Here is a 13238-nt window from a genome sequence, read left to right as displayed (position 1 = left end):
CCTTAAATACAAGGGCATACTAAAATAGTGTCCCTTAAATAAAATAAAATAAAAAGAGTTACTTTTTGGAACTGATAAATTTTGAAAATATTTCAAGGTCTGGATGCTTGAATCCATGGACAAACATCCGTGGAAATTAGCTGGGAAACAAAGCAGTCCCAGATTGCAAGCAGACCTCTAGAGATTCCCTCGACAGCTGGTCCAGAAACATCTAATTTTATGTTATCTAAGCAGAAAGGCAGAGCAGTCCATCTTCTGGGATTAAGCTGGAGCCACATCTAGCCAGCAAGAAAGGTCTGAAAGTGAAACAGCATGGTGCCATGGACTGAGGGCTGGACTAGGACCGGGAGACCAGGATTTGAATCCTCACTCAGCCTTGGAAATCCATGGGTGAGCTTGCATATACCACACTATCTCAGCCTCAAAGGAAGGCTCTTCTGAATAAATGTGGACTTAAAAGAGACCCCTACAACTAAGTATTATACAGTGGTTTGAGTATTGGCCTAGTACTCAGAGAAACCAAGGTTTAAATCCCCACTCGGCCATAGAAACTCACTGGCTGCCCTTGGGCAAGTTACACTTTCTCAGTCTCAGAAGAAAGCAATGGTAGCAAGGTTTTTACCAGAGGACCTCAGTGTGTGGGGCGGATTGTATGAGAGAAGGCGATCCCATTAGTAAGGTTATAACCAAGACCTTGTACTGTGCCCTGAAATTAATAGGCAGCCAATTAAGAGATTTTAATATAGGTGTGATATGGTCACCTCTAGATCTTCCAGTGACCACTCTGGCAGCCATATTTTGGATTAGTTGAAGTTTCATGACTTGGTACAAGGGTAGCTTAGGTAGAGCGCATTACAGAAGTCAAGACGTGAGGTTACAAGAGCATGCATGATAGCTTTCGGGTCTACAGGTTCCAGGAAGGGGTGCGGTTGGCATATCAACCAAAGCTGATAACAGGCACTCCTGGCCATCGCATCTATCTGAACTCACATCTGGAGCGACGGATTCAGGAGCACCCCCAAACTGCAAACACAGTCCTTTAGGGCAAGTGTGACATCATCCAGGACCGGTTGACAAACCTGGATTAGGATCTCCATCAAGTACCTCGATCTTATCTGGATTCAGTTTTAATCTGTTTCTCCTCATCCAGCACATTACTGCCCCAAGACATTCATTCAGAGGGGAGATGCCTTCCTTAGTTGATGCAGAGGTTTGGGGCATGAAGAGATATAGTTGGGTGTCATCCGCGTACTGATATCACTCCACTCCATGTCTCCAGATGATCTCTCCCAGCAGTTTGATGTAGATGTTAAACAGCATTAGTGACAGGATGATGCCCTGAGGAATGCCAAATTTAAACTCCCTTTTAAAGGAACAACTGTCTCCAAGCATCTCTGTCTGGAATCTGCTTGAGAGATAGGATCAGACCCACTGCAATGCATTGCCCTTGATCCCCAATTCCCTTAGGCTTTCCAGAACGATACCATGGTCGATGGTATTGAAAGCCACTGAGAGATCCAAAAGCTTCAACAGGGTCACACTTCATCTGTCGGTGTTCAAGCAAAGATCATCTACTAAGGCGACTATAGCATTCTCGACTCCGTATCCCATCTTGAAGCCAGTTTGAAATGGGTCTAGATAATCTGATTCTTCCAAGAATGCTTGGAGTTGAAGAGCAAGTTCCTTCTCAATCACCTTGCTTAGAAATGGAAGATGGATCTGCAATTGTTCATGTCCAAGGGATCTAGGGAGGGCTTTTTCAGAAGACGCTGAACCACCGCTTCTTTTAAGCAAGATGGAAAATAGCCCTCCCTAAGAAATGCATCTATGATAAAGCTCAGGTGAGTCCTAAGTGCATCTCCTCCTTGGAGGACTAGCCATGAAGGGCAAGGGTTGAGAGGGCAAGTTGTCTTCTTCACACTTCCAAGGAGCTTGTCCACGTCCTCAGTACTCACAGATTCAAATTAATCCAGTATGATCTTATTCACTGAGTTACTGGACACCTCACCTATAGCCTCTATAATAAATGTCGGCCTCTGGAAGAAGGGAAGGAGTACACCCTTCCTTCCTTCCTTCCTTCCTTCCTTCCTTCCTTCCTTCCGGAATGGAGCCCAAGCTGCAGAACTGGACTCAGGAGAGAAAGGCTGGGAAGACTCTGCTTTGTACATATAGCTCTTTCTCTCTCAGTATATATATGTGTGTGTGTGTGTATGTGTTTACCTCTGCTGTTCTTATGGCTGTGAATGGAGGTGAGGACTGGGGAGAGAAGAAAGTGTCAATTTTGTGCAAATGCAGAACTTCTGTGCATCAAAGAGTCCAGTGTGTTGAAATAGCAAAGAACTTTATTGAGAACACATAAAAGGAATTCAGTTGTTAAGCCAGAACTGCCCACTCCAAGCCAAACTATACATTAAAACCCCAAAACCTAAAACACCACCCTCTTCCCAACCTAGCCCCCACCTCCAATTCCTACAGTCTATGCCCCACAGGTAACAAGACCCCCTTTGCCACCCCCAGAAACTAACCCCCTTTCTTTCAATATCATTCCCATAACTATTCGAGCCAGCTGCAACAAATCCCACCCCTCTATTTTGCTAACCTATACCACAATCTCCAGTCAAATTTATAAACTATGATCTATACTAACAGCAATGAAAACCTAAACTTAACAAAATATAACTTTAAAACATAAACAGACTTATCCACAGACAAACCACAGACATATGGATAGACAACCCTTACAAACAAAACCATAAGGGCCTTTTCACTGCTGGATTGAAAATGTATTTTCTATATTAATTCTTGAAAAAATAATGTTAGTTCACTTCTGGGATTTGTGTGGCTTCTCTCCTGTGTGGCCTCTCTGATGTCTCAAAAGGACTGATTTACGAGAAAAACATTTCCCACAATGCTGACATTTGTAGGGCTTTGCTCCTGTGTGGATTCTCTGGTGTCTCACTAGGTGTGATTTCAGAGAAAAACATTTCTCACAATGCTGGCATTTGTATGGCTTCTCTCCAGTGTGGATTCTCTTGTGTGTTACTAAGTGTGACCTCTGAGAATAACAGTTTCCACAATGCTGGCATTTGTATGGCTTCTCTCCTGTGTGGACTCTCTGATGGGTCATTAGGACTGACTTCTGAGCAAAACACTGTCCACAATGCTGGCATTTGTAGGGCTTTGCTCCTGTGTGGATTCTCTGGTGTCTCACTAGGTATGACTTCAAAGAAAAACATTTCCCACAATGCTGGCATTTGTATGGCTTTGCTCCTGTGTGGACTCTCTGATGTGTCACTAAGTTTGACTTCAAAGAAAAACATTTCCCACAATGCTGGCATTTGAATGGCTTTGCTCCTGTGTGGACTCTCTGATGTGTCACTAGGTATGACTTCAAAGAAAAACATTTCCCACAATGCTGGCATTTGTATGGCTTTTCTCCTGTGTGGACTCTCTGATGTGTCACTAGGTATGACTTCAAAGAAAAACATTTCCCACAATGCTGGCATTTGTATGGCTTTTCTCCTGTGTGGATTCTCTTGTGTGTCACTAGGTGTGACTGCTGAGAAAAACAGTTCCCACAATGCTGGCATTTGTATGGCTTCTCTCCTGTGTGGACTCTCTGATGTTTCACTAGGATTGACTTCCAAGAAAAACATTTCCCACAATGCTGGCACTTGTATGGCTTCTCTCCTGTGTGGACTCTCTGATGCTTGACAAGGACTGACTTGTAGGCAAATCTTTTTCCACAATGCTGACATTTATGTGACTTGTTTCTTGTGTGGACTCTCTCATGACTGACAAGTTCTTCTGTAAACAAGGACAATGACAGACAAGACTGAATCTCAGTGTTTAGAGAGGAAGGTGTTACCCCAAGATTTAGCCCTACGTTCACACCTCCCTATTTCAGGTTAAATTAATAAAGTTGGTGTGAGTGACCCGAGCATGACACTGTTCTGGATGCCCCCAAATCCATATAATGATTGTATCCTTACTCATAGGAGCTAGCAAACAAGAAATTGTAGGGGAACTGCCATGAGGAAATCAGTGGAAGCAGATAATCAGGCAGTTGAAAAATATTCCAATAAATATGTGTAAAAATACTTTGATTGAAAAGTGGCATCATTTTCTGTGAGACTGCCATAGAGTGTTGAGTCAGAGCACATGGCATGATGCAAGCTAACTGCAGAGGATGCTTCATGCTGTGTGGCACTAGGAGATGACTCACAACCAATACAGTATACAGCTAAAAAAGCCAATGTCATTCTAGGTTGCATCAATACAAGTAAAGTTTCTAAATCAAGGGATGTAATAGTGCTACTCTATTCTGCTTTAGTCAGAATAATCCTGTGTCCAGTTCAGGGCCCCACAATTTAAAAAGGATGTTGTCAAGTTTGAACATGCCCAGAGGAAGGCAGCCAACGTGGTGAAGGATCTTGAAACCATCAAGCCCTTTCAGAAGCGACAGTAAGACCTCTTTGACAGTGCAACTCCCTTAGTTTCGTGGAGTCCTCTTCCTTGGAAGTCTTTAAACAAAGGCTGGATGGTGTTTGGAAATGATTCTATAATTTTAGTGGTGGAAATATTCCTTGTTGAAATAAAAAACTATAGAAAGATGGAGTCACCTTTGTCAGCCAGAGAGATGGTTTTTGAAATAAAGGCTTGGAGTTTAGAAAACTAGAGCAAAGGAATAAGGAGTGCATCTTGACCTGGATGGAAGCTGGCACCAGTAGAAAGACATAACATAAACTACTGAGATAAGGACACATAGTTGACATTCAGAAGCAAGGTTAGGAGGAAAGCTACTAAATTCCTAAAGGAGGGGGTAAGGAGTGATGATGCAGTTTTAATGTATGCATGTATTTCTGTTCTGATTGTAAGAATTCTGTATGTTTAAATTGTAATTAGCCAATCAGGTGTATTGAAGAAGCTTCTTTGTCTTGAATAATATAAAAAGAGCCATTTTGTCTTGTTCGGGGTCTCAGCTTTTGGAACTTGAATTCCACTGAGTTCATTGTTTTCCTTTGTCGACAATTGGAAATAAACTTATGGATTTTCAATTACTAGGTCCTCTTGCCAATTCTATTGTTCTGCCAATCCTAGAAATTTAAGTTTCCTGAAATTTCTGTTACAATAGCACCATGATCATTTAGCACAAAATGGACCTCAGTCTTCATAGAAAGGACAATGGATTCAGTTTCCTTACCCACAGAAGCCACATTCTCATAATTCTCCATCATTACACAATTGTACATAAGTCTCTGCTTCTTCGTCAACAGATTCCATTCATCTTTGGTGAAATAGACCGCCACATCTGCAAAGGTCACCTGCAACAGAAAGCAGCCTTCATCCAGAGAGTGGCTAAGGAAAAGGGGAGGAAATCGCATGGTGCATCCAAATATTATTTCATCACTTCAGAATTCAGTGCAGGAAATAAACTTTAAATTATGTTAGCAAGCAAAAACCTGCTGCCTTTAAATCTAGTTTGTCTCGAATCCTTTCAATATAATATACTTAGGGAGCTGGACATGTTTAGCCTGGAGAATGCAAGGTTAAGAGGTGATAGGATAGCCCTGTTTAAATACTTGAAGGGATGTCATATTGAGGAGGGAGCAACCTTGTTTTCTGCTGCTCCAGAAAACAGGATCTGGAACAATGGATGAAAGCTCCAGAAAAAGAGATTCCACCTGAACATTAGGAGGAACGTCCTGACAGTAAGGGCTGTTTGACAGTGGAACATACTCCTTCCTCGGAATGCAGTGGCGTCTCCTTCCTTGGAGGTCTTTAAGATGAGGCTGGATGGCCATCTGACGTGTATGCTTTGATTGAGAGTTCCTGCATGGCAGGGGGTTGGACTAGATGACCCTTGTGGTCTCTTCCAACTCTATGATTCTATGATTCTAATATCATAAACAATATAATTTAGGCCATTGCTGAGATATTGAAGATGTATTAGGATACTCACTATCCCAGCACATACAGAACATTTAGCCACCAAAGAATTATGGTGCATTTAGAAATTTCTTGTCCCATTTCAGAGGCAAACGTCATTTTTAATAACAGTTTTGGGGAGCACGCTGGGATTGAGGGCTACTGGGGCTACCCCATATTTAGATCCAGATATGTTCCCCCATATCCTGCAACATTGCAGAGATGGGAAAAGCAAGACACATGTGGACAAGCAATCCAGAAGGCGGTGAGGATGGCCAAAGTTGTTTATGAGGAAGGTCACACATATGGGGAAGGGCACAGCAGTTTGCTTTAGCTTCAGCCTCCTGGGAAGGGCAATATCCTGCCTCCATCTTTCCTCTCTTCTCCCCACTTTTGAGTTGATGGGGTGCAAACTGAATGGCACTCAGGAATTGAAGTGAGCTGAGAGGGGGAAAGTGGGGGGAGGAGAGAGCAACTGGGACATTTTTGAAAGCCCCTGAAAAAGTGGGGTGACAGAGGGTTAACTAGGACTGTCTCTGCCATATTAGGAGAATATGTTCTCCGCTTGCTTTCATGAACTGGCCTAGCAGTGACACAGATGAAAATTAATAGTCAAGAACTTCAACTCACCAAAGAATACTTGTACCTCGGCAGACTGTTTCTTTTGGAGCCCAACTCCCTCCGCTTGGCTTCTGTGTAGGCCATCAGGTGGGCAGGGGTCCTGGTGGTCTTGCACTTGAGTCACTTCCAGCAAGAGAGGGCCCAAAGCCGTGTAGAAGGAAGCAGAGATTAAGGTCCTGAGAAAAGGGAGCAGGGTTAGGATTAACTTGGCAAGAAACCCTGCAGCACTCAAAGACACAGAGAATAGCATCCTGCTGGTGACATACGCAGGTGACATATGCCTCCTTTGGGTCAATGCAGAGGAGGGCATCCCTTCCTCTCTCTGCACCAAACAAAGCCCTCTGGACCTAGCATAGATTCACTGCAGCTCCCCTACACAACAGATACTCCATGCCCTATTAGAGTGATGAAGGATGAGGAGATGGGGAATTGGAGAGGGCCCTGGTTATGTCCCTCCAGGTAGATGTGAAATGGGTGCATCACAAATAAATAAATAAATAAATAAATAAATAAATAAATAAATAATCTGCTGAAACCTCCAGATGTCCCTAGTGCTTTTTCACAGCATCATCTCCTTTCCGAAGAAGGCTGCATCCACACTGCAGAAATAAGGCACTTTGACACCTCTTTAACCGCTCAGTGCTATGGAATCCTGGGATTTTACCTTTGGGACATTTAGCCTTATCTGCCAGAGAGCTCTGGTGCCACAACGAACTACAAATCCCAGGATTCCACAGGATGGACCCAGGAGAGTTAAAGTGGTTTCAAACCGGATTATTTCTGTAGAGCAGATACAGCATAAATTGTTTGTAAAAGGATAGAAGCACCCAAGTCTTGTTTTTACTCTCCAAATTATGGTTTTCCTTTTTAAAAAATTAGTAGTTTGTTTTAGTCTGTAATCCTTATTTTTGTTGTTCTTGTTTGTTTCTATTTTTATTTGGTCATTTGAGATGGCTTCCTTATTGAGTGAAAATATCTTAATAAGAAACTGGGGAGACCTTTAAAACCTCCCAAAGGAGCTACTTTTGGCCTTTTTTGGGGGACTAGCCTCCTCTTAGGAGCCAAAGCCCAATGTTTGTGAAGAATAAGAATAAGGCTTGTATTAAAACTATTCTCCCCATTTCTCATCTCTTTTAAAACCCATGTTCCCCAGAAGGAGCAGAGCTGTGTAATATAAAAACCCTCTCTGAAAAGAGACACAAAAGACACACAAAGAGACACACTTCCTTCCTTTTCGCCCAAGAAGCCTGGCCTCCTTCTCTCTCTGGAGCCTCAGGAGAGAAAGAGAGGCCTCTGTTCAACTGAGGCTCAGAGAAGGTTCCAGAACATTATTCCCCACAGTCACAAGCAGCACAAAATGGCCACTGGAACACAAAATGGCCGCCTCTGCATCAGCGCTTGGCAGTTGGCAGTTTGAGGCCTTCAGAGACCCCAAAATGGAGGATGAAAGGGCCCCAAAATCGGAAGGGACCCCAAATAGGATTTCCAAACCTTAACAGCGGCTAAAATCTTTGCTGATACTATAATACAGAGACTCACTGAGATACTAGAACATGGCCACATAGCCTGAAAAACCCACAAAAAACTATCACTGAGATACTGTTTATAAATATTTTTATGTCTTTATAAATAAATAAAATTTAATAATAATAATAATAATAATAATAAGAAGAAGAAGAAGAAGAAGAAAAAGAAGTTACAACCAGGAGCTAGTTCTCCCTGTGGCTTTTCCCCCAGGATCCCCTTCTCCCTCTCCTTCTTCCCCTGAAGAATCCTCAGAGGCCTCTCTGCTTCTCCTCCTCCTCAGGCCCTTCCTCTATGCCTTCCAATCCTCCTAGGACTGCAATCCTGGCCCCACTTTCTGGGAGTTAAGTCCCAGTGATTTCTGGTTCAAAACACACTGCAGGGATGATGATGATGATGATGATGATGAGTCTCTTCCTTCAAAAGCACAAAGCCTTGTGGAAGCTCAAAGGCTAACAGAGGTCCAAATCACACGGCAGAAATAACCCTCTTTCAGACAGCTTTGCCTTTGCTCAGTGCTAGGGAATCCTGGGGATTGTAGCTTATTCTGGCACCTCAGCTCTCTGACAGAGAAGGCTAAATGTCTCACAAAACTGCAGTTCCCAGAATTCCCTAGCATTGAGCCAGGGCAGTTAAAGCAGTCTCAAACTGGAGTATTTATGCAGTGCATTTTGGATTTCTGTTGGTCTTTGAGTTTTCACAAGGTTCTGTGGTTTTGGGAACAAGAAACTAATTATCATAATTGTTGTTGATGATGGTGATGGTAATAATAATAATAATAATAATAATAATAATATCCCATTCCCCCTCATAAAGGAACACAACTGAAATTACAAGTTAAAGAACATTGAATTATAACATACAAAAGTATACATTAAAATTGAAGTAAAAAGAATTCAACTAATTAAGCTCCCGCTCTGGAAAGTGGGAGAGACCTGGAAGGGACATGAAATGAGAAGAGAGGAAAAGGGGGGAGATGCTGAGGGGGGGGGGGGGTTCTCATGTCCTGGAGTTTGCACCCATTGCTCTGTCTCCCGGTCTCCTTCACTGGGAGGAAGGGAGCGTGTGGAATTCTGGGAAAGGCTGGCAGTTGGCTTGGAGCCTGAATAGGTTTCTAGAAGGCTGGTGGCTTTGACTGTTGGCTGCTTAGGAAGAAGGGTTCATCTGGATTTCCCTGGCAGTGAAGGAAAGATGGGTGCCTCAATGAGGAGCTCCCAAATTTGGTTCCTATGTGATAATGATGAATGAGAGTGAAAGGTCCCCAGGTTGGAATCAATGATGGAGGGGCTGGAGGGTCTTCTGTAGGGAGGCAGCCTTGGGGGCTGGAAGCAAAGAAGCCTCCTCCTCCCTCTGAAAAAGGCTGCCAGGCCTCCTCTCCTCTCTTGGGAGTTTCTGTGGGGCCATGATATTTTGGAGGGGAATCCCAAAGGGAGTCTGTGACCAAGGAACCTCAGAATATGATCAAGATTGCAAGGTTCTTCCTGAAGAAGGAGAAGCAAACTAGGAGAGGCTGCAGCTGTTTGCTTTTGTCTGAGCCTCTGGGAAGGGCCCCTCTTCTCCTTTCTTCTCAACTGTCTTCTTGGAGGGCAGACTGCCTTTACTCTTTGGACTCAGTTTGCAGCAATGGCAATGAGCTATAGAGAAGGGAGAAATAGCAGGAGGAGAAAGAAGAAACCAGCGGAGAAGGTGGGAGGGCAGAGGATGAATCAGGGGGAATGTCCCTTCCAAACTGGGAGAGTTGGAGGGCATGCAGAAGGAGCTGGGCCTGGAAATGGAGGAGGAGAAGGGGGCTTGCAAAATGACCTCCATGGATGAGAAAGTTTGACCTAGTCCATGAAATGTAATGGCCCAGTGAAATGGCGTCCATAATATAGGAGCCAGTGTGGCATAGTGGTTTGAGCATAGCTGAACTATGTCTCTGGAGATCAGATTTGGAATCCCAGCTCCACCATGGAAAACCATTGGGTGACCCTGGGCAAGTCACACTCTCTCAGCCTCAGGGAAAGGCAACAGGAAAGCTATTCTGAAGATATTTGCCAAGGAAAGCCCTGTGATAGGTCTGCCTTAGGGTCACCATGAATTCAAAATGACTTGGAGACACACAATAATAACAACAACAAAAGCAACGTCTGTTATGTAAAATGGCAAAACCAAGAATTGCTCTTGGAATTTACATTATTTTTCTATATTTTCAAGCCTTGAATGGTTCAATCCACAGGTAAAGAAATCTGTAGATACAGAGGGCTATCATCATCATCATCATCATCATCATCATCATCATCATCGTGAAAAAGTAGAGGGTCTTCTTTATCAAATTTGTACCAGGAGGGCGACTAAAATGGTGAAGCGTCTGGAAACCAAGACCTTTGGCTTAACAAGGCTACAGGCCTCTTCCCCCACAAAAAACTCTAATGCACCCCTGAAAGGAGCTCCTCCCTCTCACATCTTCTTTTTGTGGAGAGCCCCTTCTCCCCCCCAATGCCCCTCTCTCTTCTCCTCACAACCACAATCACAACAACAACCCTGTGAGGCTGTTCTGCCAGACAAGAGAGACCAGTCCCTCCATGTCTCCTTCTGGGTCAAGGGAGGGGGATGGAGGGAAGACCTTGGTAGCCATTGCTTTGTGTGTGTGTGTGTGTGGGGGGGGAGGCAATTGCCTTCATGCCATAGACCAATACCTCCCACAAAAGAGAGTATTCTTTGAAGCCTTTCTTCCTTCTCCCCATGGCCACCTTTCCCTCCTCCTTCTAGGCCTGCCCCCCACAGTCACCTTTCCTCTCCTGGAAATGGGGCTCTAAGACTTTTCCTGTCCCCCTTTGAGAAGCAGCTCCCCTACACAACAGATACTCTTCTTAGAGTGGTGGGGGATTAGGGGATGGGGAATTGGAGAGGACCCTGGTTATGTCCCTATAACTGGAAGTGAAATGAGTGCATCATAAATGAATAAACAAACAAATACTCTGCAGAAACCTCCAGACGTCCCCAGTGCTTTTCCTCATCATCGGCCCATTTCCCAAGAAGGTGTCATCCACACAACAGAAATAAGGCACTTTGACACCAGTTTAACTGCTCAGTGCTATGGAATCCTGGGATTTTACCTTTGGACACGTAGCCTTTTCTGCCAGAGAGCTCTCATGCCACAACAATCTAAAAATCCCAGGATTCCATAGGATGGAGTCAGAAGAGTTAACACACTTTAGAACTGGATTATTTCTGTAGTGCAGATACAGCCTGAGTCAGTTGTAAAAGGGTAGAAGCACCAAAGCTGATTTTTATCCTGTTAAAAAAGGTTTTGCTTTTTAAAAATATAAGCAGTTTGTTTTTCTCTCTAATCCTTATTCTTGTTGTTTGTTTGTATGTTTATTTGTTTCATTCTTAGTAATATGAGTTATTCTGGTCTGTCTCCTTCCTTCTTGCCTGAAAATCTATTAATTAGGAAACTGGGGAGATTTTTAAAACCTCCCAAAGGAGCCACTTTTGGCCTTTTTTGGGGGGACAAGCCTCCTCTTAGAAGCCAAAGCCCAATGTTTGTGAAGAAGAAGAATAAAGCTTGTATTAAAACGATCCTCCCCATTTCTGACCCCTTTTAATACTCATGTTCCCCAGAAGGAGAAGAGCTGTGTATTAAGAAACCCTCTCAGAAAAGACACAAAGAGACACACTTCCTTCCTTTTGGCTCAAGGAGCCTGGCCTCCTTCTCTCTCTGGAGCCTCAGGAGAGAAAGAGAAGCCTTTGTTCAACTGAGGAATCAGAGAAGGTTTTGAAACATTATTCCCAACAGTCACAAGCAGAACAAAATGGCCACCAGAGCACAAAATGGCCACCGGAACACAAAATGGCTGCCTCTGTCTGAGCGCTTGGCAGTTGGCAGTTTGAGGCCTTCAGGGAAGAGAGAGAGACTGAGGGGAAGAGTGCAGGGACATAGCCTTAAATTCCTGAAATCTTCCTTCCTTCCTTCCTTCCTTCCTTCCTTCCTTCCTTCCTTTCTCCCTAGCTGCCTTGTGTTAGTGGTGTTACTTCTCTTCTTGTTGTGTGCTTTCAAGTTCTTTCTGACTCATGGCGACCCTAAGGGAAGCCCTTCGCAGGGTTTATCTTGGCAAGAGTTGTTCAGAGTAGGTTTGCATTTGCCTTCCCTGAGGCTGAGAGAGTGTGACTTCTTGTCCAAGGGACCCAGCTGGTTTCATGGAGGAGTGGGGCACTGGAGCCTGGCCTCCAGAGTTGTAACCCAATACTTAAACCACTACACCATACTGCCTCCCATTCCTATGTACAACCTGTGAAATAATTGCAGACATTTTTGTTCTTTATTTGTGAGTTAAAGTCGTTTCTAACTTATGGCAACCCTGAGGCAACCTTATCATGGGGTTTTCTTGGCAGGTTTCTGCAGAGAGGGGTTGCCATTGCCATCCTCTGAGGCTAAGAGAGTGTGACTTGCCAAGGGTCAGCTAAGTCCAAAACACATTGGAGCAATAATGCAATGTGAGACCGTTTTAACTGCCCTGGGTCAATGCTAGGGAATTCTGGGAAATGTAGTTTTGTGAGACATTGAGCTTCTTCTGTCAGAGAGCTTTGGTGCCACAATACACTCCATTTCCCAGGATTCCCTAGCACTGGGCCAGGGCAGTTAAAGCGCTCTCAAAATGGACTATTGCTGCCGTGTGTTTTGGACCTTTCTTGACCGCAAACTGTCCATAGCCTGCAATGCATCTCCTAATTCTGTTGGCAGTCCCTCCCTCCCAAGACTTTCGCATTTCCCCCCAAAACCAGAGCAAAGCTGGCAGATGGAAAGAGGTTTTAAAGCAGCGTTTAAATCTGCAATATTTGTTTTTAAAAGGCTAAATGTCCCAAATGCTATTATCAGTTTTGTAGCTATTATTACAGAAAGACGCAGAGTGCAAACTCCTCAAGTACCTTTATTTTCTGGAGTGAGATGGGCTTTTCCAAATGACTCACTGTGATGATCTCCGGTGGTCCAAGCAGCCAAACTGCGGCCCTGGAATAATAATAATAATAATAATAATAATAATAATAATAATAATAATGCTATACCCCTCTCTTCAGCCAAAAGGCCATCAGAGTGGATTACAAATTGTTAATTAGACATTATGGCTCTTAGCCCAGGAGACCATTAAATTCCTGAAATCACGCTGCCATCATCCACTGAA

The 13238-nt window shown here is 43.8% G+C and overlaps 2 protein-coding genes across 2 annotated transcripts in view; one reads left to right on the top strand and one right to left on the bottom strand.

Moving 5' to 3' along the window:
- LOC149275737 (uncharacterized) overlaps positions 1-13238 on the top strand; it is a 103925-nt gene that overhangs the window by 44679 nt on the left and 46008 nt on the right. The gene's annotated exons all lie outside the window — the stretch shown is intronic.
- LOC149275739 (uncharacterized) overlaps positions 1-13238 on the bottom strand; it is a 38900-nt gene that overhangs the window by 20876 nt on the left and 4786 nt on the right. Inside the window, exon 2 of the mRNA XM_089504369.1 lies at positions 2960-3807. Within this exon, the coding sequence (XP_089360495.1) occupies positions 2960-3807 (848 nt within the window). The remainder of the gene's footprint in view (positions 1-2959; positions 3808-13238) is intronic.

Source organism: Sceloporus occidentalis, unplaced genomic scaffold (genome assembly GCF_023333645.1).
Source record: "Sceloporus occidentalis isolate IW3139 unplaced genomic scaffold, rSceOcc1.0.p SCAF_268, whole genome shotgun sequence".
NCBI classification, from domain to species: Eukaryota; Metazoa; Chordata; class Lepidosauria; order Squamata; family Phrynosomatidae; genus Sceloporus; species Sceloporus occidentalis.
The sequence above is the reverse complement of the archived record's forward strand: the minus strand, read 5'-3'. Positions and strand labels throughout refer to the sequence as shown.